Source organism: Takifugu flavidus, chromosome 8 (genome assembly GCF_003711565.1).
Source record: "Takifugu flavidus isolate HTHZ2018 chromosome 8, ASM371156v2, whole genome shotgun sequence".
NCBI lineage: Eukaryota > Metazoa > Chordata > Actinopteri > Tetraodontiformes > Tetraodontidae > Takifugu > Takifugu flavidus.
The window spans coordinates 3,686,427-3,710,505 of NC_079527.1; the positions used below are offsets into that span (position 1 = coordinate 3,686,427).

The 24,079-nt window shown below is 42.9% G+C and overlaps 3 protein-coding genes across 8 annotated transcripts in view; 1 reads left to right on the forward strand and 2 right to left on the reverse strand.

Moving 5' to 3' along the window:
- LOC130529971 (protein-glutamine gamma-glutamyltransferase 5-like) overlaps positions 1-3,366 on the reverse strand; it is an 8,603-nt gene extending 5,237 nt beyond the window's left edge. Inside the window, exons 1-9 of one of the 3 annotated variants that reach the window (XM_057040729.1) lie at positions 3,210-3,366; positions 2,623-2,817; positions 2,139-2,375; positions 1,947-2,065; positions 1,732-1,860; positions 993-1,170; positions 415-550; positions 100-203; positions 1-14 (exon numbers count right to left, since the gene is read on the reverse strand). The exon at positions 1-14 is cut by the window's left edge and continues 226 nt beyond it. In XM_057040729.1, the coding sequence (XP_056896709.1) occupies positions 1-14; positions 100-203; positions 415-550; positions 993-1,170; positions 1,732-1,860; positions 1,947-2,065; positions 2,139-2,375; positions 2,623-2,817; positions 3,210-3,246 (1,149 nt within the window). In that variant the 5' untranslated portion in view covers positions 3,247-3,366. Of the gene's footprint in view, positions 15-99; positions 204-414; positions 551-992; positions 1,171-1,731; positions 1,861-1,946; positions 2,066-2,138; positions 2,376-2,622; positions 2,818-3,200 lie in introns of all 3 variants that reach the window. The other 2 variants (XM_057040728.1, XM_057040730.1) reach the window with 2 other exon arrangements.
- Positions 3,367-6,315: 2,949 nt separating this feature from the next.
- Positions 6,316-15,349, reverse strand: e2f1 (E2F transcription factor 1). The gene is made up of 7 exons (XM_057041183.1): positions 13,961-15,349; positions 13,606-13,702; positions 12,823-13,042; positions 12,556-12,708; positions 12,133-12,247; positions 11,760-12,042; positions 6,316-9,310 (listed from the first exon to the last, which is right to left on the reverse strand). The coding sequence occupies exons 1-7, from the start codon at positions 14,210-14,212 to the stop codon at positions 9,072-9,074; spliced, it is 1,359 nt and encodes a 452-aa protein (XP_056897163.1). The 5' UTR covers positions 14,213-15,349; the 3' UTR covers positions 6,316-9,071.
- A 357-nt stretch (positions 15,350-15,706) lies between these two features.
- On the forward strand, positions 15,707-23,577 carry znf341 (zinc finger protein 341). 4 transcript variants are annotated; one of them, XM_057040399.1, is made up of 16 exons: positions 15,707-15,800; positions 16,265-16,375; positions 16,837-17,027; positions 18,204-18,353; positions 18,505-18,843; positions 18,922-19,105; positions 19,229-19,322; positions 19,560-19,650; positions 19,758-19,935; positions 20,015-20,253; positions 20,729-20,937; positions 21,139-21,235; positions 21,543-21,675; positions 21,826-21,937; positions 22,409-22,479; positions 22,880-23,577. In XM_057040399.1, the coding sequence occupies exons 1-16, from the start codon at positions 15,770-15,772 to the stop codon at positions 23,350-23,352; spliced, it is 2,703 nt and encodes a 900-aa protein (XP_056896379.1). In that variant the 5' UTR covers positions 15,707-15,769; the 3' UTR covers positions 23,353-23,577. The 4 variants fall into 4 exon arrangements, with proteins under 4 accessions (XP_056896379.1, XP_056896380.1, XP_056896381.1 ...); XM_057040400.1 differs by having other exon boundaries at positions 19,232-19,322; XM_057040401.1 differs by having other exon boundaries at positions 18,258-18,353.
- The last annotated feature ends 502 nt before the right edge of the window (positions 23,578-24,079 follow it).

Below are 24,079 nucleotides of genomic sequence, written 5' to 3' on the forward strand. Positions count from 1 at the left end.
GCAGCGGAATACTCCTACACCAATAAAAAGGTGGATTCACGGTTCATTAGCGGACAGATTTTCTGAAATGAGACTGCCGGTTTTGAAGAAGTCACTCGCCTGCGCTCTTCTCCTGGGGGGTCGGGTCGACGACCTGCCAGCCGTCAAACTCCTCAGTGAGATCTGATCTCCTCATCCAGCACTCCACCCAAACATGAAAGTTCCTGCAGAAGGAGGTACAGGCATGGATAAACACATATGACCTACATGGGGACTCCCTTATCAGACTGCCGGCATGTACAAACAAAATTACATCTGTAGGAAACCTTGGATAAATTTTACGAGCTCTTATGCCAAATAAAATATTACAGGGACAGACAAATCCATTTTAGATAAAGAAAACAATACATTTTGACAATACACAGAGACACCAACCAAACGCTGTCCTTGGTCAGGTTGAGCTTTTCTCCCGTGCTCGAGTAATATTCTTCAATAGAGAGGTTGCCATCGCTGTCATGAGCTGCATTAAAAACTGTCACCACCCTGGATGGAATCCCCAGCACTCTCATCACTGGAAAAATAATACTTACAGTTTGTACATGAGAATCTCACACTAATGATGAACCACTAGTTTGGAATGTTTCTTTGGTGATATTTTGCTGTTGAGCAGAGACGCCCACATTTTTGCTATCACAAAGGTCAAGATGACAATGAAGGCAATACACATAGAGAACCTGCCTCTGTCTAGATTTAAGTTTTAATTAATTAGAGATGCTGCAGTGCACGTGGGATTAATGGTATAAATCAGCCACCATACATGAGAATAAATATCTATTAGAGTTGTAATGATTATTAGACTCAATAAGGATGACAGCGACAAGACGAGGTTTGGTCTAGAGTTTTAAACCTGTAATATGAAGTTAATATGTATAGATGAGTTGGAAGAAAATGGGTTTTCTACTCATCAAGATCAACAATGTCACTCATAAACAGTATGTCATCGCGCCAGTCACCCGTGCAGAGGACAGATGCAAAGACCCAGCACTGGCCGTAGCGCACAGGGCTGCAGTTGGACGAGGCCCAGAGGCGCAGGATGTCGGCGCTGCCGCCCCACTCTGTCGGACTGACGCCGTCTTCGTAGCTATCCTGCCACCTCCCCAACAAGATGCCCAGGTCATCGTTACAATTCACCTGCAACAGGAGAAGAGACACGTCTGGACTCTGAGCTGTCGCTGTGATGCTCGTGTACCGGAGAGGAATTACACACATCTGCTATATAATGAGTGCACGGTTGTGTAAGCGTGTAAAAGACAATAAAGTGGAATTATCATTAAGATAACTATGGAATTATTATTATTATTATAAATAATGGAATTATTATTAAGCCAGAATTATCACAACCTGTGACAGATCAGGAAATCGAGACTATTTTGGCCTCCAAAACATGAATTTATTTGAAAAAGGTTTCAGTAAAAAAAGGCAGATGATTGTTCTGAGCACATCAGGCCTTCTGGAACTTTCCTTTGAATGTACAACTGATTTCCACGTTATTTTCCCAACTCGCCCCTAAACTTGGTGCCGTCTGGAGCTAGAGGGGTCTAGTCGGTCCTTTCCAGTGTTCCAGCACTTCGGAGAATGTTTATTTTAAAGGATTATTCAACAAAAAATAGAGGTTTACCAAGCAACTGCCGTCACTCAGAACCAGAGCAAACGGGGATTATCTTTGCATAATTTGAGATGTGGGTTCCTCACCATCGCACAGATCACCCTGCTGAGGTAAACAGGATCGGCCCGTAGAATGTAATCCTTACGTTTGTCACTGAGGTGCTGCGGGCTGACCTGCAGGAGCTGCAGACATGCTTCCAGGACCCCAGGTTCATACTGGATACACACACAGGCACATATATTCAGCTGTACTTCATTTGCTTCTGTTATTAATGACCTTCCCACCTCTTCTACGGACCTACCTGACCGTATAACCAGGGTCGCCTACTAATATTCTGATGGCTGCCCATATACACCAACCCATAGTCACTCTTGATATACTCTTCTCGCTGGACGTCCAGAGGCATGTACACCGGGTCGCCTGGAAAGCAGCACTGCGTAATTGTGGAATGGCTTTTGTAGACGTTAACCCAAGCGTTCCTGCACCGACCAACCTTCCAACCAAGGGTTGAAGAGGAGCACAAACGATCCCAGCGTGTACGTCCGTCGGCCCTGGAAGGTCTCGATGTGGAGAAGGAGACGGTAGAGCCCCACTGAGGACAGGACAGGGGAGCAGATGTGGACGGTGATCGACTGCAAATGCACGTCGCCCGGGGTGACTCTGGCTGACCAGGTGTGGGGGTTGGGATGGTTGGCAGAAAGCTTCAGTGGCATCCACTCTGACATATCACCTTTAGGAAAGGAGGGAACCTCTCAGGCGCAAACCACGAATGAGGAAATGTACTTTTATAGATACATAAATCTGATGTAATCTGCTGAAGACAAGAAAAAAAACAAGATCCTGACCGATCAGCATTTGATGGTGGTGAACCATCAGGACTGTGTGAAAAAGTGATGCGGCCTGATCGTTGCCTCATTGTTTGACAGTTCCTGTTAAGAGCATATCAGATGATGTACATGCAGCCTGTTTGTTTATACCTAGCCACACCTGCAGGCTCAAGGCCTCAGTGTGAGGATTCCAGGCATAGCCACCGAACAGGAGAGTCACTTTGAAGGGTTTCCCCCTCCGTACCACCAGGTGCCGTTGGCTGAGCCCCTGTGTCTCATGGGAGATGTGGTTCTCGTGAGCCTCGAAGTTGACAAACTTCAGGTGGCAGCCACCTCGACTGGTGCCTGAGAATGCAGAATTGCGCTAATCTGAGCAGAGATTATGGATAAGGAATAAAAGCAAAGCTAAAAGCAATGATCGGAGAGGTAGAAGAGCAGCTGAAACCCCTTGCATGGTGTTTATCACCGGCAAACGCTTTGTCACATTCTTTCACTGGACCCTATCATTCCACATTCCACACTTTACAGCCATGCTGCTAACTTAGATTGGTGCCTTTTGTGCAGCTATTTCTTTTTTTTACTTGAATGTGAAAATCTTAAACAACGGAGACCATATTAATAATCATTTGTGATCAATTTGAACGAGATCACTGTAATTTAGGCAGAAATGACTCACGAAACTCCATTTCTAAGAAGTGTAATAAATATTTTAAAACAGATACACTCACAGAACTCACCGGGCATCTTGTGGAGTGTCTGCTGCATGTATTCCATTGTCCTGACAAGTGTAACAAGCAACTGAAGGAATGAAATGCTGGCTCCACCTTCTTCCTTTTAATGATCTCCCCTGCATTTTTTTCTCCTTTTCTCTCCTCCTTACTCAGTATTGGTAATCCTAGTTGGAATTTATTAACTACTGCACTTATAAAACAGTAGTAGCAGCATAACATGATGAAATAAGGAGGTCTTATCGTGATTGCATGTGTGTGAAGAGTTATCTCACTCTTGAAAGATTCAGTCCTGTCACTTGTGCGTAAGTAAAGTAAAAAAAAACTCTTATCAAAGAAAAATATTTCTTGAAATAGGTCATGCAGTTACTGTTACAGAAGTTAGAATTAGAATGTTATCGAAATTATTAGATGATGTAATTAAATAATATAAATAATTAAATCATATTGCTTGCGTGCTTGCGTGCCTCTAAGTCAGTGCCTTCTCAGAAAAGATATTAATGTGATCCATCTCATCTGTGAAATCTTATATCTTAGGCGGCCACATGCAGCCACATGCCTTTTGCTTATGAAGTTTTTTGGGTGTAGCAGGCAATGACAGGCGAGGACAATGACATTTCAGCGCTGCATCATCACAGGAATATGCACTGTTGAGAATCAAAACCTATTAATAAAGAAGTTACAGCTGCCTGTTAAGATGACAACTAACAATTGGAAAGATTTTTGTGCTGTTGTAACCTGATGAGAATTGTCTTTATCTTGTTGTTATGTGTTTCACCATATGTTTCTGTCTTCTCTTAGAAGTTAGGCAAGGTAGACTCATTGGTAAATGTAATAAAGAAGAGACATTCCAGTTGCAGGATTGTTGTCTGTTCTATTGTTATCTCAGGACCAGTCAGGCAGGGGGTGTCAACCACTCATTGTATACAGGACATCAGGGGGGTTGATGATCACATTTGCATGAAGAATGGGATCTGGCCACCTGGGAAAACAATGGAAAAGAAGAACTCTACCAACACCGAATGGGACTGGAGGAAGAGGACGAGGACATCCCAGCAGGGGATCTGGATTGGATTGCATGAACATTGTGAATTTGCATGTGTGTGACTATAAAGGACTGGGCCAAGGGATAGTTAGGTCGTCAGACTTCGTGCCCTGACAATTAACTCTGTTGTTGCTAGGGTTATGAACTGGCCCGGAGCTCTGTAATATTTGTATCTCGAATTGGTTCTATTGTTAAATACATTTTGAAATTGGTACTTTTCTTCTCGAAGTCTTCATTCAAAGAACACGCGGATTGGCAGCTACACTTGAAAGGTATTGCGATCCAACAAACCCTAACATTAACTAAAAAAACCCCAACTCTTCTAAAAACAAAAAACAGTTCATTGGTAACACTACATCACACATCAGTGTAGTTAAAAGGTTGAATAAACCCAAATATGTAATTTTATAATGTCTCAGCTTTATGTTCTGTAATGTGTATTCTGCGGGAAAGGGATCCCTCTAGCGGTTAAAACCAGTACTTCAGGGGTATCAATCACAAAAGGCCCAAACATGATTAACTTTTAATTTGATCTCGTTCAAATTGATCACATCAGGGAATATAGCCATCATAAATATGAATCTGAATAGGCAGGCCTATATGCATTTCTCAGTGAAATTTAATTTAAAAACATTATATTTTCACAGGCATAGAGTTTGGCATATTTGCCCATTTCCAAGTCAGTTCACTGTGAAAGAAAGTGACATGGATGGAATGTCAGACATTTACAAAAGCGTTTTCAAGGCAAACAGCTAATCAAATGTCAGTAATCCTGCTTAATATACTGTTCAAATGTGAACCATTCTAGTTTTTGGATCAATGTTGAGTTAACTTCGACAGGAAATTATGTATTAGTACAGTCTGTTACACTTAAAACTTCATTTATTCACGTTGTTTATTCCCTTACACACCAGCATTACATTGTAAACGGCCTTCTTTAACACTGGCAGAAGCAGTGCGTGAAAATAAATTATGCGGAGTTGCCTTTACATGGCCTGGGATATTTCATGGGTTAGTTGATTTTGTTGTTTCTTCGGATGGAGCACCTTAACACCGTCACTGTTTTTAAGGATACTTCTATGCAAATCAACTCAACGTGACTGTGCAACAGGCCTCCTGAGTGATTTAAAAGCAGCTTCCCCCCAGATCACCCCAGCAGACAGCTGCTCTTCATAAAACGGTTTCCCATTGACTGCCAGCATGATGGAACATTCCCAGCTGAGCCAATAACACTGTGTTCGAGAACACAGAGGATCTCATTCAGTGTTTTGAGGACATATGAGAATCAGGAGACTTTGACCCCAGGACCTTCAGAGGCAGGAGCCATGGACTTGCTGGAACATCGAGACTTTAAGTTCTTTCGGAACCTATTTCTCATCAAGCTCCAGAGGAAACCCTGAATCAGCATCCAGCAGTTCTATCAGGACACACAAAACATCATGTAATAAATATTCCTCTCAGTAAAATGTCCACTTTATGATTATGACTTCTCCTTATCTGGCACAGAAATTCTCTCCATTCCATGCGCTCAGTCCACAAGATCACAGGTCCATGTTTCACCAGAGGTTCTAATGTTTGTTAGAAATGCCTTTTTAAACGTCACTGTCATGTTGCACCGATGCTCCAGCTCGTTACAAGGAAAATGATTCAAGTCATGTCACAATTGCAGGAGTCAAGATATTTTCTTCCAAATCCAACCCCAGGGAGTGCCTCTCCTTCACAGACCGCTGCAGGTTTGAGGACCACCCCAGCTCTCTTCTGTAAGGGCACTGCGCAGCACCTTGAAGGTCTATGGAAGCACCCCCACACCCATGACCACAGCGGAAGCTGAACGCTGCCTCTTGACCTTGGAAAGAGTAAAACCCTTTCTCCGAAACCCCCTGAAGCAGGGGAGGCTGGACACGCCCTCGGAAACACGAGATTAGATTGTGACATGACAGATTTCAATCAGAATTCACTGAAAATGTTGCTGTCCTGAAGGAGAGATTACATTTAAAAATAATATTCCAGAAATATTAAATTTCTACACAAATAAGTTATTTTTAAAAAAGCATATTGGTACACAATAACTGACAAAAACAATTGGATTTTATTTGAACCCAGTGTGTTGCCACAGATTTTTAACAGAAAAGCTGAGATTGATTGTTTAGGCTGCTTCACACCCCCCCCCCCCCCAAATGCACTTTGAACAGCTGCTCAGGGATGGAATCAATTCACTCAGTCTCGCTGAACAAAACATCACATGCACCCATCAGAGGCTGATTTGACTCCAACAAACGGAAAATAGACAAAAACGTGGTATTTCAACAGCGTCACGACACTTGACAAGATGAAAACCTGGTTGGAACGTCTCACCTAAACAAGGCACTGGGTTTGTCGTGCTAAAGGTTATGAATCGATGCATTCTGCGCCGCGAGTTAAAGGCAGCCGGAAACATTGTTCACGATATATTTGTTATCGAAGCGAAACACCTTATCGGCGGGACTGGAATTAGAAAATGGATGAAGAGGGAGACAGACATTTAAAATGGTCTCCGGATATTTGCGGAACAGTCTGGAGCATCAGAAGAATACAGGATAATGTTTGATCAACTAGCAACATCATCGGTTGTTATGGAAAAGCAGAAGACACCGATTGATCTGAAGAACTAAAGGTCCAGCGTGTCGGATAGAATTCCACACCTCGTGTTTCTTAGGACGGTGGCAAAGGACATGAAATGTCCTCATTAATCTTGAGAATCTACACCGACATCCTCACTAATGACCAATTCTGTGAATTGCTGCTACATTTAATTGACCTTTTAACCTTCAAAAGATAATTATATGTGGCAAATTTGTCATTTGATTTTGCCATCGCCCTTACGAATTAGATCAGCTTTAAAACGACAGAGCGAGTGGTTGAACTTTTTTTTCTCCCAACAATAATAAGCAAATGTTAACATTAAAATGGATCCTAACAATTGAGATGCAGCCATTCTTCTGCATTACTACAGAAATAAGACTTTAAGGTCAGCCTGACTCAGTCGAACTGAAAGACTAGTTCTAAACTAATGAAAGGACAGAATAAATAAAATTGTAATTGCACAGACATATTTAAAAATAACAAAACCTAAACAAACGTTGGACCTTCAATTTATGGTTTGAATAAAATGAAAATTAAATGAGTTTCTGCATCATTTGTGCCACATAAACAACTTGTTTAACAGGGAAATATATTCTCTATGGGGGGAACAATAAAAGGAAGTATAAACATCACAAATAACAAGCTCATTTACAAATGATACATTAAGACACATTCAACTCAATGCACAATTGCCTTGGATTTACCAAGCAAAATAAAATTCCAGAATAATCAACCTCTTTTTTTTTCACCTTTTTCAATGGAAACCCTTTTAAATAAATACAAGACTGAAAAAAATCTTTCAAATTTTCCACACACACACACCCCTGCACACATATCTAAACCCGATACTTCAGTAAGGCAAAAAAAAAGGAGCAAGAATATGTTAGCATAAATTAAAACATGAGAAAATGGTGTGTATTGTCAACACTCTGAGTACATGATAACAAGTTATTGCTTCTCATTTCAGCTTAAAAAAAAAAAAAAAATCAATGCGGTATGGATCAATACGGACTACACGTGAATATGAATCAATGCATTTTGCGCCACGATAAAATACCAGAGGCGTGTAAATAATTAGTTAACACGAAGTTGCTCTGAAACAGACCAAAATTTTCTACACAACACCCACATGCACGAGCGTGGCGCTTTGCCTCTTCTAAACCTGGTAAGAGCTATTTTTCAATCACGCCACCGCTATTACAACCACCTAAAATGGCAATCACAGACATTGCTCTGCTCCAAAACAAACACCTGAGACTACATGCTAACAGCCCAGCAAACTAGGCTGCATCAACAGCATTCAGAACTGTTTTCACCTTTCCCAGTTGCAGATTTGACTGTCCTCGGTTCATTTCCCATCCCATTTCCAATAAATCTCAATACACCCGAAGGGACAAAGCCATTCAGTTTATCACCTGTCTTATGTTATTGATTTTATTCCCTTATCTTTGTATGAAACCCACAGCTACATAGGCTTTCACAGCCTTAGCATTTTTTTGCTTTAGCTGTACTGAGATCTGCATCAGGAACCACAAAAGAGAGGGGGGGGAAACAGAGAGGAAATGAACAATGTCACGGATAGGATCATTACTGGATATCAGGTGAAAGCCTCGCCAAAGCTCTTCTTAAGAATCAGGTCGGCACAAGGCTTCGCTTGCCTTCCCTTTGTTTAGGAGGGCTTGGTGCTTCCACGCTGCTTTTGGATAGATCCACAGCGAACCTGCATCACCGACCACGTTGGTCTATGGATCTCGTTCTGGCCTGAAGCTGCACACTGCAAGCATTTTTTTTTCTTTCTTCTTTTTCATGTGAAACAGTTCAGCGAAGCGTTTCAGCCTCGCAAGAAAATGCATCAATGTTGAGGAAACCAGCCCAGTGAATCCAAACTTCTCATACGGATGAACACTTGCACAAGCCACGTAGTATCAAAACAAAAACGTTTGATAGAAAATATCAAAATAACATTCATAAATAAATAGCTAGTATTGATGTAAAACATTTCAATGGCCAAAGAGAAGTGCTAATCGTGTACTGAACACTTCAAGGGGGCTTTTAGAGACTCTGCTGTCAGCCTAGTATGTTTAAGAAAAAAAATGTCCCCCAAAAGAGAATGGGTAATGATAGATTTTTAAAAAACATTTTGATTTTGAGCCCCATTAGAAAGAAAGAGAGAAAAGTCCTCGACCCAAGCGCTAACCGTCCATCTAGCCATCTCCTAAAACGTGCGTCAGGTCACCAAAGTCACAGTCAAACAGTTCACTGATGCCTTCGTGGTCCTCAAGTCCAAAGTGATAGTCGTGGCTGTGGGGGGGGGACAGGTTGATGAAGCCGTCCAGTGGGAGAGAGAAGCCCTCTCCATTTAGGAAGTCCGCAGCGGAGAGGGGGGATAGGTCGAAGTCCGGCATGTCGCTGAGAGCGAATGGGTCTCCTCCCAAGAGAGATTCTATTGTGAGAAGACAAATGCAAGATTATAGATTACATGTGGTAAATTTACTCATGTTTTGTTTGTTTGGTGATGGTGATGAAGTCTCTTGACACCCCTGATAAAGAATAAAAGATCCCAAAACAAACGCGTGTGGCAAATCACAGTGATCAGCAGCAGCGCAAAGACTTGTCAAAAGAAAAGAAGTTTAAAATAAAGAGCTGCTTACATAGGTAAACAATCGAAAACTTTATTGTGTTAATATAGATTCCTGGCTGGAATGGAAGTGTCTGTGGTCTGCTTATTCCTTCCCTGGTGGAAGGAGACCAAACAGTCTGTGTGGGCTTTCTGTCAAAGCTGCTGGCCTTTTGCCTCGACTAGCTAGCCTGACTGGCAAGCTGCCTTCCCACAATATGCACTCTGTAGGATGCAGGCGAAGTCCCCCCCCGTTCTCAGCTGTTCAGCTGGGAGCCGTGACATTGCAGTCGTCAGTCACACAGGATGTTCACAAACGACACGATTTTAGCCCCGTCAAAGGACCGGCGACTGGTTTTTACTCTCCTCCCCCAAAATCGTTGTGAGGCAGTCGTACGCTCGCCGATAACCGGGTGGTTAAATGTGTGACACCGGATGAGAATCGGATGTCGGGCGTGCTTAATAGTGGGCTGCAATGACGTAAAAAGAGCTCCAACCAATGAGAGCAGACGGGGAGGGTCGGAGCGAAACGCAGACGTGATGAAAGCGGCGGCAGCGTGAACAGGATCTCGTCGGTCATTTCTTCTTGTTTTTTGAATGTATAGTGATGCACACACGACCTGGGGGGGGGGGGTCTTCTCTGCTTTGGGTGCACATTTGCAGTGAAAACATGAAGTCGCGCATGAGAGCGTTTCCTCTCTCACTTCCTGATTCAAACCGTTGTGGAGAGACCAAATAGAGGAGTCGGCCACGCCTGCTGTTGGAGAGTCGCGTGTTGGGGACACTCCCCAAGCCGACAGGTCATTTAGCGTCATTAACCTCGATATCTCCTTTCCTTTCGTGCAGTTTGGGATCAATTTTACGACTCTCGTAAAGTCCTCAGTGACCACGGCTTTGGGGGTGTTGAGCATCAGGTGGTTTTCGCTGGATCTCCTCCCTGTGATGAGTCCTGTTGTCAAATCTTTGGTGGCGTCATCAGCAAACTCCACAGTCCTTTTGGAAGTTGTTGCTGGGGGTACAGGCGCGTGTAAAGAGGGCCCGGCTGACGACACAGGCCAGTGGTGCAACTGTACAAACGCACCCTCACATGGGTGTTTGGATACTCTAGATAATATGGGACAGGGGAACGTGTGGTAGAACCAAAATGGCGTCTTCCAGTGATGTGTTAGCGTTGTAGGGCCCAGCCTCCCGAAGCACTGCGTTATCATTGGTGGCCAGGTGATCACACAGACCACACGGTCTGCTGGACCCTGCTGCCTTGGTAATGCTCATCTTCTTCAGTGGTGATGTCACCACAGGACTAAGGTAAACAACTGCTAGGTTGGTGCGGTGGCCGTGGCTCTCTCCCCGTTGATAGGAGTGCCAGGGAATGCGAAGAATGTGCTCGGCATGTCTGGAACCAACAGCTGCACAGTTCTGCGCTGTCATTGCATCCAGTGAATAGTTCTCCAGATGCTGCATGAATCCAGGGTCTTGAAGTGGCCCTCAGTGCGCTGTTTGCTCTTCTCTCATGCCCTTTTTCAGATCTTGGTGGGAATGCAGGTTAGCCTGTCTCTTAACCTAAAGGCAGCATCCCATGCCCTCAGCAGAGACCACAACTCCCAGTCCAGTTATGGTTTCTGCTTGGAAAACACGCTGATGGTCTTGATGGTGAGACATATTAATGGTGAAAAGGGTTATGTAGGCTATATTCATCCAGGTCCGTTCTGTGGGGTGGAATCATGAGCTTATAGATATGATCAGATGATCCTAGGCATGGAGATGAAGCAGCCCTGTGCATCCCAGCTGTACATGTATAAACCTGATCATGAATGGTGTCCCTTCTGGGTGGGAACTGAACAATTGTGTATAGTTTGGGACACACAGCCTTTAAATGAACACGGTTAAAGTCCCCTGCAACAATCTCAGCGCTTCGAGGTCGAGTCTGCGGTTGTGGTGGGTCTAAACTGAGCAGCCCGCTGGTTCGATAACCTAGTCAGGTGTTGTCTCGCTAGGTCTCTGTTGTCATGATTACAAAGATCTATGGAAGGTTATTCTCAGTTGTTTCTCATATAGAGGTTAGCATGTAGCCTAGCTAATGTGCCAGTCCTGGGAATGCTGCCCGTCACCTCACAGACGGGAAACGAGTTGCTTTGAAGTTTGCTGGGCTAAAGCTCTGACTCTGCTTACCGATGCTAAGCAGATCCCTTCAAATCGAACTTTCTTCATTGAACAACTAATAAAATTGGTGTTGAGGGGAAATCAAATGTCCATAGATGGGAACAGGAAGACTCACCTGAGTCGCTGCCTACCACCAGTGATGAGGTCTCCTGCTGAGAGGCCGCCGTCACTGTAGATGAGGTGGATGCTGGCGACGATGAACTCGCCTGTAAGGTGGCTGTTGATCCGCTGGCTGTTGATTGGTCAGTGGGCTGTGCAACTGGGGGGACCAGGGAGGGCTCGGTATTAGTTTTAGTAGGGCTGCTCCCACTAACGGGGCTACAGGCACCCGAGCTGTCTTCTGGACAGAGGAAGACGTCGATAGGGCCTTGCGTGCTCTTCAAGGACATCTCAAAACCCTAAACGGATGTGGACAAGCAGGTGAGAATGTCACAATGTCAACATTGACGCATCAAGCGAAGCACTTTGGAGCACTTTGGCGCCCACACCTTGCTTGGTTCTGACACTTGCATCTGCGTCTCCGGTGGCGCTCTTATCACCATGAGCAGCTGATCTGGGGAATCAAACGATCTCTTCAAGTCCTGGCAGCGTACGTACCCCCACGTGCTGGACGGAGCCGTTAAGGAATATAGTGCACAAACAGCTGTGTACAGAATCAATATAATATCGGATGAATCAATATCAAAACTTCTTCGTGGACATTTTATGCATATAAATTGTTGCTATGTAAAGCTTGATAACATGACTAACGATGTTACAAATAAGAGTTGTTGTAGGATTAAATCATATCTATGAATTAACGTTGCCCGTGTCACATCCTAAGAGGATAAATGGGTCAATTTCCAATGAGCACTATTATTATTATCACTGTTCTGATGGATGATGATCAATTAGTCCCAGTAAAAGGATATTTCTTGTTTTGTGGGTCCTCTGTGAGCAGTCGCAGCTGGAGGCTGCATTTGGAGATGAGTTGGTCGAGCTGCTCCTCAGCTTCGGTGAGATCACACACCTCCTTCTGTAACTCCTTATGGCGGCTGACCAGAGCCGTATCCACCCGATTTCCTCTGCAGGAGAAGAAAACAGAAAGGTTTTTATAGAGGTGGTTTTAAAGGATTTAAGGATCTTTCATAGGAAGACAAATACCATCAATAAAATAAAAACAGTCTTCTTTTACTCACAGCCACTGAATGTTGTTTTTTGACTTCTTGGAAATGAGGTGGATTCCCTCTAAGACATTGGTTATGTCATATATGCGTCTTTTCTGGACATCCAGGACTTGTGACGCCCAGTTCAGATCCACCACTCCATCAGCCGACTGGGAGAGCAGATTCAGAAAACGCTTGGTGGTGAGGTTCAAGGAGGTGTCGTAACGCGACTTCTCTGTTGTGTTCCGAGGAACTGGATGGATGAGAAAACAACACAGTTAACTTCTCTCTCCAGGAGTGACTCATGCAATAATCCAGGCTCCCAGTCGAGCCTGTTCAGATGGCGAAGAAGGTGTACTTGAATGAACATACAACTGAACATTCTTAGCTCTCCTGATCAAAGTTACAGAAGTTGGAACAGGCGGATCTCATATTGTTCTTTGAATCTGCGTAGGATTCTGAACCTGGTCCACGGTGGGTTATTTGATGTATGACATTGTTTCAGTGCATATTTTCATCTTTTTTTTTGTTTGTGGTCTGGTGTTTAAGGAGCAAAAAACACACAAATTCAGAATTTTGTTATTTTTTTTCTAAATACAGACATGGAATAGAATTATAGGGATCCCATCACATCTCTCAATAGGTTTTACAGACAGCCATTGCTAGCAGAAAATACAGCAGTGAATGGACATTTGGTTTAAAAGACAGGTTGCGATTATTTGTGAGCCTCTTTAAATAAATGTAAAATGCAAAAAAACATCCTGTCCATTACATGTTACACGTTACATGCAACATCAACCATTTCTGTGTGTGTACCTCTGGGAGGGGCAGGTGTAGAAGGAGCCTGTCCAATACATGGTCGTGTAGTGCTGACATACTGATGATCACTATCCAAGTCCAACTTCCTCTTTACCTAAACAAATGGAGATAGTTGTACAAGGAATCAAGAAAGGAGCTTAGTTATGCCCCATGTGCTAATAAAAGCACTCAATAGAGAAGGGGAAATCAATCCACTGCTGATCCCACTGAAAAGCAACAGTTGATTGGACTTCGCCCTAAATAAGAGATGTTGGCCAGTAATCACTCCTCTTATCTACCATTTCAGTTTCACTTTACATTGTTAGGTGAAAGTGAAAGGGTAGAGATCACCAATTTATCACCAATTTCTCACCGGAGGTCTTCCGAGGGCAGGTCGTCGCTTGTCGTGGAGTCCCACATCGGCTGGGCCCTGTGGTGTGGCAAACAACAGGATCTCCCCTGTGCTTGTAGGGGCAGATCCAGGGTGGAGTCCCTCATTGCTAGGACTGGTGATGATCACTATTTGGTGGTCCTGACTCAGATCAATACTCCCAGAGTTTAGCAGAGTCTCAAAGTCAGCCAAAAGGTCCTCTGATGTCTGTCCTGTTATCAAAGTCTCTGACATTGCAGTGTTTAACAGAGTAGTGCCTTGCTGGACTTTGAGGGCGTCGCAGGGGGTCAAAAATGAAGATGTTGATGGTCACCAACACCTATCTAAGACTTTCTATGCTCACTGAATCAAAAATACAATGAGAGCCTCTAAAATTTTACCTGGGGCCATTTAAAAGAAACCTCAACATTTCTCCAAGAACTTGTTTCTAAAATACCTATAAAGAAGCTATTACAAAAATATTCACATCTACATAAATGATCTACTTAAAGCTAACTAATGAAAACAATCTTAGGCTGGTGTCAAAATAGCAAAACAGGATGTTCTGCCAAACAGGAAATGTGGCAAAAACATTATTATTGCTAAATGCATATCAACAGCGCGAACTAAGGCTCAAGAGCCAACATACTCTGAGATATAATCAATTTAGCTATTGTAGCGGCAAAAGCTGTAACAGCGAGTTAGCATACAGGCGAGCTAATCTTTTGTTTTCATCTGTTAGGAACTGTACTGACAGCCGCAAGGCCTGACCACACTGCCTTTCCCTGCAACACAGGATGCTAACAAGCTAGCTTATGTCTCGATAACAAAGACAGAAAGTTTAGAAACGACCCGATTCGTGCGAAAAACGATCCACTTGGGTGTATACAACAATATTTTTCCTCCTTACGGCCAGCGATTGCCTTAATTAAATTGCGATTAAAACTTTACAGCAGCATTACTGGAGTGAGCTAACGTCATCTTAATAAACTAGATATAATGTCCGTTACCATGACTCCAAATCACTCTTGAACAAATCTTAAATTAAGTACCATCTACTTAAGCAGGGCTGTTTTGATATGGACGATTACTAAAATGTAGGGCAGGTTAGCATTCTTGCTAACTTATTAGCCGGAATTCTTCAACCCCCTCGTTTTGTTGGGGCACGCAGGAAGCGGTCCGATAAAACTGGAAATGTACTGAAATATTGCGGCGAAACGCACATGTGTGCTTTAAAATATCAGCTAGTGGTGTTGTCGTTACTTACAGAATGCTCAAAACATTTGTAAAATCCCAGTTCGGACCCAGATATCGCCACTAACTGTTGTTATTGTCCCAGCTGATCTACGTCTAAACAAGGATCGCCAGTTTTCGCGCGAAATCTTTTTTGCCGCGAAACCGGCACGTGCGTCAGGTCGACGGTTATCATTGGTCAGAAAGCCCCACCTTCTGCAGGGCGGGGTAAACGACCGCCGATTGGGTGGAGAGGGTGAGCCGTCATTCGCCACGCGCAGACATGCTTCAACGAGTGCCGATCTGTCGATCGCAAGCGGCCTTCAAGAAATACGGAAAAAAGAATACAAATATTGCGATACTTTTGATACTGGCATATTACATTCGAATTAAAAGAACAAAGTTTAAACGTCTGTCTTTAATGCTTTCTAAATAGTTAAACTTATTATGTTTTTGTCACTAACCACTTCCACATTTAAAAATAACCTGAATCTTTGTGATTGGATTTTTAAGACGAGGCGACACAAACTAACAGACATTGCCAATCGAAGGTCAATCTCAGAGCAGAAGACTTTCAAGATGGCGCAGGCAATATTTGAAGTATTGGAAGGTATGAATGTTTTGTTAACAGTCGTATTTACGACTCTAAATATGATGATCACCTCAGAGAAATTCAGTGTGCAGGAGCATTTTGACATGTGTTAAACTGATTAAAAGGCATTAACTGTGTGTATATATATTTTTAAAAAAACCAAAAAAACAACCAAATCAGTCCGCAGAGGAGAGATTGAGTTTAGTTGTAAACAAACCAATGAATTGTGGTCAGGCTTCTTGGCCATCCTCGTAAATGAAGTGGTTCCGACATCATTGAAGACAGACAGTATGAAGATACGGACCCTATTTTGTAAAACGACGTGCATATTATTTGCTTGCAGGCTTTTTCGATGAACATGGCTGTGGTACAAAGTGTTCGTTTTACACAAACGTGAATGAAATAAAAATTCCCAAAACGTACGCCGTTTGACAAAATTCGATATACCCATTTAGTTTCCTTATTCTACTCTTCCGATTAAGGCATGGACAACCAGACAGTGATGGCAGTCCAGTCTCTGTTGGATGGACAAGGCGGGGTCCCTGATCCAAACAGTCAGAGTGTTTCTGGGGTATCTACCATTCAGTCGATGGGTATGTAGACAAAATGCAGACGGACATGTAACAAAGTTCTGTTTATTTGCATCATTACTGAAGGAGCCAGTGCCACTCCATTTTTACTGCTGGCAACTCAAATGACTGACTGTCACTTAATAGACACATGCACTAATTAACTGAAGCCTTTCTTTTGACAATTGTGCTTGTGCGCCATGTATAAAACAAAGAAATGAGACCAAAAAAAGTATATCTCATTTTAAGCATGTTGGAAGGTTTGCAAACTGATCCCAGGTTAGTGCTTGTTTGGTATCTATTGTCATCTATCATTTCTGAGAATGAAAAAAAATCATTTGAGATCAGAAGGTAACATTAAATGAATAATTTTAAAGAAATCCTAATAGGAAGCAATGATGGAGATTATATGCGGCAATTGCAGGCCTGTTACTGTTAAGTGTTATTGAAACCGTGTGCTTCAAAGCTCCATCTTTTTCCTACAGATGATGAGGATGTGTTTCTGTGTGGAAAATGCAAGAAACAATTTAATTCTTTGCCCGCCTTCATGACACACAAGCGCGAACAGTGCCAGTCGAGTGCACCATCACTGTCAACGGTGTCCTTGGCATCGACCATTGCATACACACCTGTTCCATCCATCAGTTCTGGACCTCAGACTTCTGCCAATAGACAGGTATTGAAAGTTCTGGTTACTATAACAAACGACTAATGGAGTGAAAAGGTTGATGTTACTTTGCAGTTAGTTTCTCACACATAGAACAAAAGCTTGGAGGAAGCTCATAAATTTACAGTTGATAGAAAAAAAATAGTGATGGTAAAAATGACAATTCATTTCATCTGGATTGACAATTAAAAAAAAACGCAAAACAAAAATTCTATTATATATTATTCTATTACTAATGTTTTTGTCGTATAAATATGCACACCCTTAAATTAATACTTTTTCTACAGTTTCAACCCTATTAGAACATGAAATAGCTTCACTTTAAATGATGGCAGGTGTGTAATGACTACTAGTTAAAATGACTTTCAATGTGATTGTTAATTCTGAACACAACCATCCCCCCCATTTAATTTTATTTATATAGTGCCTGTTATGATCAAGATCTTCTGTAGGTCCTTTATACAAAGCCAGAGCTTTAACCCCAAGCAAGCAGGAGGAAGAAACCTCAAGCAAGATGGGAGAAACCTTTATCCAGCTTGGTAAAGGAGGAGGAAAAGCCCTTTGAGGCTGCTGTCATGTTCTCCGGCTATGATGCAGCTTGGCCTCTAAGCCTTGTAAATCAAATATTTTGAAGTATATTCTGGATTTTATGGCCAGTCATTTTCACACATGCCCAGCTTTGAGAGGCTCTGCACACTAATGCAACCACAAACACTTGACGCCACTTAAAGAGTTCAGTTTGTTTTCCCATTTAATTGTTGATCTTCACATTAAAGGTGGAAAGGGTTGTGACATGATTGCTCTTGGTCCCATTTTTGACATCACATGTTGGCTTTTTATATCCTTCACCGTCACTGTTATAATGATTTGGTTTCTCTGCCCCATTATTAACATCACTGAGAAACCCGATTTTAGACTTTTGAGAATAAACATAGTATCAAAGTCTCACTTTTATAATAATAAAAACCTTTTTACGACTTTATAACATGTTTTAAACATTAGTTTGGTTTCCATTGATATCCATTGATTGGTTCCATTCCATTTTATAGCTTGGACATTACTCGTGACTACATAAAATGAATCTACAGTGGCCCTGTGTTTAGTCTGAATACAATTTTTCATCGCTTTACAGCACTGTTGTGATGTGTTGGCTGATATACAGTTTGGTATTGTTTCATACATCAGGTGTCCACCTACATCACGGTCCCTCCCTCTCCTCTGACACACACTCTTGTCCAGGGCAACGTGCTGGTCAGCGATGACGTACTCATGTCAGCCATCTCTGCTTTCACCTCCATCGACCAGCCTATGGCTGCCATGCAGACACCTATACAGGTATTAAAGTCATATTAAACAAAATCCGAAGTCAAATTGTAAAAGATGCTATGTAAGTCGGATTGAATTGAATGTCTCAATTTTGGTGAATACATGAAGATAATCATGCGAAAGTTGTTTGATTTACTCACGTAGGTTTTATGTGTTGCAGAGTAACCTGAGCATGCACACAGCTGGCATTTCTTATCTTCAGCACCATCAAAACCACCACCCCCACCCCCATCACCAGCAGCAGCAGCAGCAGCAGCAGCAGCAGCAATCGTCTCACCCCATGCCGTCCGGACAGACAGCAGCACACACGCTACCAGCTGGACCACCGGCCCAGCAGCCGCTTTCCTCACAAGTTCCAGTGAGCCACAGCAACTCAGTGGTCCAGGTGTACAGCGCTCTGCCCCACATGGCTGGGGCTGGTGGGGGTGGTGGCGCGGGGGGTGGGAGCGGGGTTGGAGAGATTCACACCCTTGGTCTGCAACAGTTTCATCCTGTACTAGTAAGTAAAGCCTAGTGTTTGTTGACCATGCTCAGTAGATGAATGTAATATAGTACACTGGGATATTGTCTCATTCAGGTACCCAGTCAGTGCGTGGAAAGTCAGTCGTTCACCACTCCGCCTGTCTACAGCCCTGGAAAGCAGTGCACTAAGACAAAGATCTGCAGTGTCACAAACAGCCTGACAGAACTGGGTGACTTTGAGAAGGTCATCATTCCCAAACGACAGAGGAATAATAAAAAAAGTCCAGATGGCTCTACGGGTAATGAGACAAGAATTACGTCATTTAAACCTTTTGATTCATTCTTGAAAGAACTTAAAATTAAATGTGCATGCATAGGGGGTTGATCATTCCATTAATATTGACTTGATCATTTTTACCCAGCAGATCAACTCAAAGGAAAAGTTCCAAAGCTTAAGTGTAATTACTGCGACAAAGTCTTCTCAAAAAACTTTGACCTTCAACAGCACATACGGAGGTGAGTTAACATGCCGTTATATATAAATTAGCCTCTCCAGGAATCCACAGTTGCACAGACTTTTAATTACATCAAACAGTTTGGGGAGTTTCACCAATTTAAGCATTGGACATTTCTGCTCCAAACTAACGTGTTTGTTTGCTGAAACCCCCCAAAAGACCAAGCTGTGAAATGCCGGTGGGACTCATTCACAGTTCACTCCTACGTCACAACTTGAAATTTCTATTTCTCCATCAGTCACACAGGAGAGAAACCATTTCAGTGCATCGTCTGTGGCCGACCATTTGCCCAAAAGTCCAATGTAAAGAAACACATGCAGACGCACAAGGTCAATAAACACAGTTTGATATATTTCCACATGACGCTGATCGCTGAGTTTGTTGCCACGAGAGTCTGTGGTGGCTTGATAATGTTGCACGTTATTGGCTGTTAAAGGTGTGGCCGATGGGGGTGGCTAGCACGGTGGCGAGATTACCAATCACAATGAAAGTTGTGCCGATGTCCTCCAATGAGGAGGAAGGAGGAAGGAAACAGCCGCAGCAGGGCGACGTGGAGGGGGAGACACAGCAGCAGAACACTCAAACACAAAGAGAAGAGGAGACCGCTCACACAGGTAACAATATCTGGTCGGCGTTAAACATTCAGATGTACCGGTAGTTGTTCTGTCCTTCACGGAGTTAAGTGCACTATAGACGTTCCAGCGGAGTGTGAGGACAGTGCGACAGGGACCGATCCAGAGGGCAGCCAAGAGGAGCCGATACGTAATGAGCACCCTCCTGTCCAAATGGAGTCCATCCAGAGTCACCCAGGCCAAGCTAACACCAAACAGATAGTTGTGATTGACAGCTCCTACCAGTGCCAGTTCTGTGCCAGCAAATTTAAAACCTACTTCCAGCTTAAGTCTCACCTGACCCAGCACAAAGGCGAGCAGGTGAGCACAAAGTGTTGTCACAATGTGGAAGATTGTCATTATAAAACTGTGCCCGAATAGGCAAATCTATTATCATAACTAAGGAAAGCATTATTCAGAGCTATAAATCTGGATAAAAAACTGGAAAAAACAAGGAAATAATACAATTCAACTGCAGCATTACAACTGTTTTTGATTATGGATCGGTCATGACACAGTGAGATGATTACATTTCTGTATGTTTCTCTTTAAAATGACACTAACTATCATGGCGCTCTCAGGGTTCAATGCTCTCACCAGCTATCCTCATTCATCAGTCACGATATTTTTAATCTAATTTCTTTACCATCTATATATTATGTCATTGGCAGTCATTATGTTCCAATGGAATGTTTTATTGGATGAAACGTAAAATTCAATAGTTCACTTTTTTCCCCATCCGTACGCACGTATTACTGCGGATTAAACTCAGGGAATTCTATTCTTCTCCTTGCAGGTTTATAAGTGTGTGTTGAAGTCATGCTCCCAGACTTTCCAGAAGTTGGATCAGTTTCTGGAGCACATCAGAACGCACCAGGAGCAGCTGACCTACCGCTGCCACCTCTGTGGAAAAATGTTCCCCTCTTTGTTTGAACTGGGGATCCACCAGTACTCGCACTCCTTCTGCCCACAGCCGAACACACGCAAGGAAACCAGCATCTACAGGTGAACCCCGTCACTCTCACATATGGAGCGCTGGCAAAAAAACAGCCCATAAAGGGCGCTCTAGAAACACACCGTAAACACAATGCATGCACCTTCCAGGGTCCAAAAATTGTTGATTTCTTTTTTTTTGTTTAAAATGTTTAAATCACCCACAGAATATTCATATGATGGTTGAAAAATATCTTTTTCGGTTGACGGCAGGTGTGTGAAGTGTCAGAGCAGATACTCTACCCAGGAGGCTCTGGAACAGCATCTACTCACGGCCTCACACAACTTTCCCTGCCCACACTGTCAAAAGGTACAGAAGTACACACCGGATGCACAAAATTTACACAATTTAAGGGGGCTTTCCTACAGCGAATGATTTCTATTTACATGACCCCTGTTAAGGATAGCAAATATATGTTCTTTAACGTGGGGCCATGGAAATAATGTGTGTTTTAGGGCATTTAGGCACACTGATTCTGTAAGGTGGTGATGTTGTGAAAGTAAAGAATGCATAGTTACACCATGGAAGTCAGGGACACACTAGAGCCCACAAATATAACCTGAGAGTATAATAATAATTCTAAAATAATCCAAATCTCTTTTCTTTCTAATATCAGGTCTTTCCATGCGAGAGATATTTCAGACGCCACCTCCCCACTCATGGCATTGGTGGCAGGTTCAAGTGTCAGATCTGCAAGAAGGGTTTTAAGACTGAACACTACCTCAAACTGCACATCCGCATTCACTCAGGTCTGATACAAAGTAGCTGTGTTTTATCTGGTTTTGTCTGTCTGTGCTGCCTTTCCTCTATTCTTGCTTCTCCAGCAGTATTTTTCCATGATTCCTTCACCATCTATCTTTATTCCAGCTGTGTGAGGTGATGCTGGTTGTGTTTTCCAGGTGAAAAGCCATACAAGTGCAGTCTCTGTGAGGCAACGTTCAACAGGAAGGACAAAGTGAAGCGACACATGCTCATTCATGAACCCTTTAAGAAATACAAGTGTCCCTTTAGGTGAGGAAGAAAATGCCAGATTAGCTTACAAAAAGTCTTGGAATGTATTTTGGGTGGTTCCATCTCCTTTTAATGTGTTTATTTTGGTGTAGAATTGAGTAGTTGAACAGTCATGGCACATGCCGTTTTACTCCCACAGAAAATGGCGAGGTGAGCAATGAGTGGTTTTTGTATTTTATTTCCAAAGTACAGGTTTTCCATCTGGTCATTGCAGAAAGACAAAGATGAGCCAAATGTCTTTACACATTTGTTACAATGCCATCAAGTAGGGGAGGGCAATCTAGTCCTATTAGAGCCAGAATCCAACAGGATTTTCTGTCCTACCAGGCAGGTGTTTAACTGTTGCATAAAGTTGTAAAATGCACCTCTTTTTGTGGAAATTAGGGGTCAGCCTGTCGTAACTGGCCTTTTTAATGGCAACCATAATAAGCTGACTTTAATTGTGCCTCATTTTCTGCTTTCCTTTATTAGGACCCATGTAGGTTGCACCAAAGAATTCAACAGACCTGACAAACTTAAGGCTCACATCCTATCACATTCTGGTGAGTAGTTTCTCTCTCCATTTCTTTCCAAAAATGTAACCCTAAATATAGTTACTCATTCATTTTATTATCCCACAGTTGGGAAAAATAGCTTCCGATAGGAGGAGCGCATACATTTCTCCAAAGTGCGTGTGTGATGCACTTCTGAATATATAAGCTGAAGAGTCTGAAACCCAAAACATTTGCTGATTACTTTTCCTCTGCAGTTTTTAATGTTTCTGCTCTTTTTTAAAATGTGTCTAAGTCAGTGTGAAGTTTCTCACTTTTCAAACGAAGGAGAATCACTATATGATTTGTGTGAAAAGTCCCGGGTCGGTGTGATGTATTCTCAATGGGTCGTTATTTACATTATGATTTGCATTTGTTTGTTTATTTGTTCATGAAGTCCTCTTTTCTGCAGGTATCAAACCCTACAAGTGTTTCTTTTGTCAGAAGGCGTTCAGCCGGAGAGCTCACATGGTTGAGCATCAGCAGTCCCACACGGACGACTACCGCTTCAGATGCTCCACATGCAACAAGGGCTTCAGCAGACAGAGTTATTACAGAGACCACAAATGTCCCACTGCTGGGGACAGGACAGGAGCTGCGGGACAGACTGGAGAGGTGGAGGAGGAAGAGGATGAGGACATATTAACACTAACCGGAGAGGAGAAAAATGGAGAGGATGATGGGACGAGAAGGGGGTTAACAAGGACAGGGGAAAGATCGGGCTGTAATGGAGAGGATGGAGAGAAAGACGGGACTGCAGGAGACGTCAGCGATCAGATGGGACTGCACAGAGACGAGCAGGAAGAGGAAGGGGAGGACCGAAGGACTGAGGAAGGCAGACAGGCTGCACTGTCCATTGCCAGAGCTGAAGGACAGGTGAAATAAAAAGAGCAGCGCCAAGGGGATTAAAATGCACTTTTCCTCCAGATGGTTTCTATCTATAACGTAGCTGACTGGAACCTTGGGGGGAAAAATGAAATAAACAGGCACCATGCTAACAGTAAAGGATTATCTTTGGGAAATTCTTTCCTGGACACGTATTTAAAATAAATACTCAGTCTGGGAAATGTATCCATATTGTTTTAAATTAAAACATCGTTTAAAGTCTAAGCACTACTTTTCCTGATGCATATTTTGCATACCACACCTCACAATAACATTTATGCTTTTTTATGCATGCGTAAACTGAGTTGGCATATACCTGGAGTTTCTACTACTGGCGCACTAGGGCCAATGGCAAAAACTTTCTGTACATCATGGCCCCTGGAAATATGCATTAGTGGAAGGATTTTGAGTGCTTCCATCCACGTAGGTGCTATATTGACACCTACCTGGGCATTAAGTCTGTCCACACCTGTTCATGGTAGCCACATTGGCTGACTGCTGTGGCTTTATTCAGCACATTAATGCAAAGCAAAGCAAAAATGCTGCAGAAATGGCCAATTCCATGGCTGTATGGAGGCCACAGCTTTCAGTTTACAGGACTTTAAGGTGATACTGCCAATACTGACATCACTCCTTATCCATGCCCTTATGGGCCAGGTTTGTTTAAGCAACAAAAGGGAACCAGACACTAAGTGGCAAGTGTTCAAAATGTTATGCCTGGTCAGTT

Excerpts from the sequence above, each read along its gene's own strand:
- e2f1 (XM_057041183.1), bottom strand. The coding sequence starts at position 14,212 with ATGTCAGAGACTTTGATAACAGGACAGACATCAGAGGACCTTTTGGCT. Across the intron at positions 13,043-13,605 it reads TACACCTGCCCCTCCCAGAG|TTCCTCGGAACACAACAGAG; the intron begins GTACACACACAG and ends TCATCCATCCAG. Across the intron at positions 12,043-12,132 it reads AAGTGTCAGAACCAAGCAAG|GGTTTTGAGATGTCCTTGAA; the intron begins GTGTGGGCGCCA and ends ACATCCGTTTAG.
- znf341 (XM_057040399.1), top strand. The coding sequence starts at position 15,770 with ATGGCGCAGGCAATATTTGAAGTATTGGAAG. Across the intron at positions 17,028-18,203 it reads AGACTTCTGCCAATAGACAG|GTGTCCACCTACATCACGGT; the intron begins GTATTGAAAGTT and ends TTCATACATCAG. Across the intron at positions 21,938-22,408 it reads AAATACAAGTGTCCCTTTAG|GACCCATGTAGGTTGCACCA; the intron begins GTGAGGAAGAAA and ends TTCCTTTATTAG.